The 4,065-nt window shown below is 39.1% G+C and overlaps 1 protein-coding gene across 1 annotated transcript in view; it reads right to left on the bottom strand.

Annotated features, from left to right (window-relative positions):
- Positions 1-1,224: 1,224 nt before the first annotated feature.
- The window catches only part of KIN (Kin17 DNA and RNA binding protein), a 48,900-nt gene continuing 46,059 nt past the window's right edge, over positions 1,225-4,065 (bottom strand). The window contains exon 12 of the mRNA XM_011974947.1: positions 1,225-1,563. Within this exon, the coding sequence (XP_011830337.1) occupies positions 1,501-1,563 (63 nt within the window). The 3' untranslated portion in view covers positions 1,225-1,500. The remainder of the gene's footprint in view (positions 1,564-4,065) is intronic.

The following is a 4,065-nucleotide window of genomic DNA, read 5'->3' as shown; positions in this document are numbered from 1 at the left end:
TGCCACTGCACTCCAGCCTGGGCGACAGAGTGAGACTGCGTCTCAAAAAAAGAAAAAAAAGAAAAAGAAAAGATAGATCATCTCTCTCTTCCCGGTGCTGCTGAAGGGTAAGATGTAAACCTCGAGTGCCCAAGAATGTAAATGTAGAGAGTCAGCACAGGAAGCCAGAGACAGAGTGCAAGCCTGGGAAGGCTGTTGACACCTGGTCCCACTGCTCTGGAAGCTAGCGTCTGCTCCTTTCAGTCATGTGCACCATAAATATCCCTTCTCTTCTTTTCCTTTGGCACAGGCAAGTGTGGGTTTCCTGTCTTTTGCATTCCCTAATAATATACTGCCCTACTTATTTCAAACTGTAGAGTTAGGCAGGGTGCCATGGCTCACGCTTGCAATCCTAGCACTTTGGGAGGCTGAGGCAGGGGGATCACTTGAGCCCAGGAGTTTGAGGGAAGCCTGGGTAACGTAGTGAGACCCTGTCTCTAAAAGTAAAAAAACTAAAAACAAATAAAACTGTAAAGTTCAACATTGCTGGTGGGACTGTAAAATGGTATAGCTGCTCTGGAAGAGTTTGGCAGAATCAAAAGCTTCTGTTCACATAAAATCCTGTAAATGGATGATCATGGCAGCATTATTCACAATAGCCAGAAAGTAGAAACAATCCAAATGTTTATCAACTGATGAATGGATAAACAAAATATGGTACATCCATACAGTGGAATATTACGCAGCCACAAAAACAAATGAAGCAGGCCTACATGCCACCACATGGATAAACCTTGAAAACGTGATGCTAAGTGTAAGAAGCCAGTCATAAAAGATCGTGTATTATATGATTCCATTTATAAGAAATGTCCAGAAAGGGAAATCCATAGAGACGGAAAGTACATGAGTGGCTGCCTAGGGCTAGGGCAGAGGGGAAAAATAGCAACGGACTATTACAGGGCTTCATTTTGGGGCATGAAAGTGTTTTAAAATCAGACAGTGGTGATGGTTGCACAACTCTGCAAAAATACTGAAAACCACTGAATTGTATGTATATTTTAAATGAGTGGTCTGTAAGGTATACGAATTATTACCACAATAAAGCTGCTTCTGTATTTATAGTTTTACGTTTAAAATTTAATTACACTTGTAGTTCAACTTTACTACTCTACTACTGAAAATATAAATTTAGAGTGTATGAAGGATTTCCTCCAATTACATGATTCTAAATTGTCATATATAAAACACTTTATAATAACATTCTTTAATGAAGATATAAATTCATCAAGTAAATTACAAAGGAAACAAAAATAACAAGGACAAAATTACATAGTTTTGATACTTCATGAGACATAATTAAATTGTTCTCAAAGTTTAGCTGAACAACTATACAGTAATATTTTCAAAAACCTGTTTTTTAAATACAAAAGAATACCCTAACACAGTAGAGTCTCATAATGCCCTGGCGAACACCAATTTGATGCTTTAAGATTTTAATGTATTGTTAACACATTTTCAAACTCAGGCGAGTTTAGAAAAGTCTTCATATTGAATTCCTTCCACTCTGCGTCCTTTTAAAGGGCCCTACAAATTAAAGTAATTTAAAAGAAGGTTAAAAACACACATTCCTAAAAGACAAAAAAATGACACCATGCTTATGGATACAAATCTGCCTTTTCTGTATCCCTAAAATATCATTAAGGTAGTTAACATTTGTATACATCTATGAATTTTAAGAATAATCTATGGCATCCTCATTAAGAAAATCCGTATTTTCTTCTGTGACATCTGACATTCGTTATCAATAGATACTGTGGCAGAGACCCGCTAGCTGTTCAGTATCTCCTCTGCTTTCTGGATAAATAGCTAATTTCCTAGCTCCCTTGTGGTTCACTGTGGCCATGCATGGAGCTCCAAGCCCAGGGAAGCAAACAGAAGTGATGGTCCAAACGTGCTATCCCCAAAACACAATCTGCCAAGCTCCTTTTGCCTGCCCCATGCACACAGACACGGCAACTGGAGATGCCACTTGAGGGCAGTAGAGCCATTAGCTGGAAGGACCCGGGGTCACAAATCACCTCTTAGAAAAGAGTTCCCTGATCAAAAAAACCCATTTGGGGTTTTTACAGTGAAACGTTAACTTCTACCATGTTTGTGCCATTGTCCATTTGGGGTTTTCTTTTTTTTATAGGAAATATCATTTTGTAAGCATTACAGATACTCAAACAGGTTTGTCGAGGTTGGCTGTCATAGTTACACTAGTCTATATTATAAAAAGAGTCCAACTTTAAATTTATTTTCTTCTTTCATATCGAACAAAAAGAGAAAGAGGAAAACTTAATTAATGAAAGATATCTTCTATCACTAAAGCGGATATAACCTGGGAACACAGAGAATATGGGCTGTGGACCCACACTCCCCAAGTTCAAATCTCACTTTCAACAATTGATTTAAGCTCTCTGTCCTTCAGTTTCCTCTCTGTGCCCCATTATCTCCCAGTGGAAATAATAGTAATGTCTCTATGATTGGGTTGCTGGGAAACATAAATGAGTCATTTCATATAAAATGACTAGACCCGGAATTTAATATGAGTGAGAGCTCAATAATTTTCAACTCTAAATATTATTTAATCTTTGGTTTAGCCGGGCGCGGTGGCTCACGCCTCTAATCCCAGCACTTTGGGAGGCCGAGGCGGGTAGATCACCTGAGGTCAGGAGTTTGAGACCAGCCTGACCAACGTGGTAAAATCCCATCTCTACTAAAAATATAAAAATTAGCTGGGCGTGGTGGCACACGCCTGTAATCCCAGCTACTCGGGAGGCTGGAGCAGAAGAATTTCTTGAACCCGGAGGCGGAGGTTGCAGTGAGCTGAGATCGCGCCATTGCACTCCAGCCTGGGCGACAGAGTGAGACTCTGTCTTGAAAATAAATAAATAAAATAAAATAAAAATAAAATTTGACAGTTAATCCTTTCCCTTGCAAAATATAACGTGATGATGATGATGATAATGATGACAATAATGATGACCCTAACCCTGGAACTGAGATTTTAACATTTTTTTACTGCTTCCGTTAACAACAAATAATTATCATATTTAAAGGAATTAAGTTCCCAGATAAAGTATAACCTAGGTTGCATTTTTCATTATCGTGTTTAATGGTCTATGGTCAATTGCATTTTTCTGATAAGAACCACAAATCTGGAGAATAAGAAGGGAGCCAGACATTTGAGTTTATAAAGTAAATAGCTAAAAAGCAGAGGCTATTTAGGAACAATTTACTAAGTGTTAAAAATCTGCTTAATAAATGCATAAATTTCAAACATTACCAATGACATGAAAACTTAAGGTGCCAGAAATGATAAAAATAACCACTTGCAAAGTTCAAGTGGCGACACATGCACATACAGAGATTTTTTTTTTTTTTTTTTTTTTAACGAGGAGAGCCTGAAGAACAGTAGAAAAAAAATTAAGAGATAGATTCCCTTTTTTTTTGAGATGGAGTCTCGCTCTGTCACCCAGGCCGAAGTGGCACAATCTCGGCTCACTGCAACCTCTGCCTCCCAGGTTCAAGCGATTCTCCTGCCTCAATCTCCCGAGCTGGGACTACAGGCATTTGCCACCGTGCCCGGCTAATTTTTGCACTTTTAGTGGAGATGGGATTTCTCCATGTTGGCCAGGCTGGTCTCGAACTCCTGACCTCAGGTGATCCATCCCCCTTGGCCTCCCAAAGTGCTGGAATTACAGGGTTGAGGCACCATGCCCAGCTGGTAGATTCCCTTTTCTAAAAGAACTACATGTTGCTCTGCAATCAAACAGAAAGGCTCTTCATGTGGATTTGCTCCTAAGTTCTACCTCAGTACAGAAGATGAAACTGGGTCTACAGTGCAGAAGGTGAGAAATTAGCTTTTGATGAATGGACACAACCTGCAAACCAAAGGTATCGAGATGGAACTCAACACAGCCTCAACAGTAATCAGTTGTTTTGTGCTTCCTTGAGATGAAAACATGAAACAGGATCTGCATTTGATAGTGCTATGGAATTAATAAGGTAAGTTTCATGCATGGTCCATGCAAAAAAAAAAAA

The sequence above is a fragment of the Mandrillus leucophaeus genome, unplaced genomic scaffold (assembly GCF_000951045.1).
Source record: "Mandrillus leucophaeus isolate KB7577 unplaced genomic scaffold, Mleu.le_1.0 Scaffold15, whole genome shotgun sequence".
Taxonomy (NCBI): Eukaryota; Metazoa; Chordata; class Mammalia; order Primates; family Cercopithecidae; genus Mandrillus; species Mandrillus leucophaeus.
The sequence above is the reverse complement of the archived record's forward strand: the minus strand, read 5'-3'. Positions and strand labels throughout refer to the sequence as shown.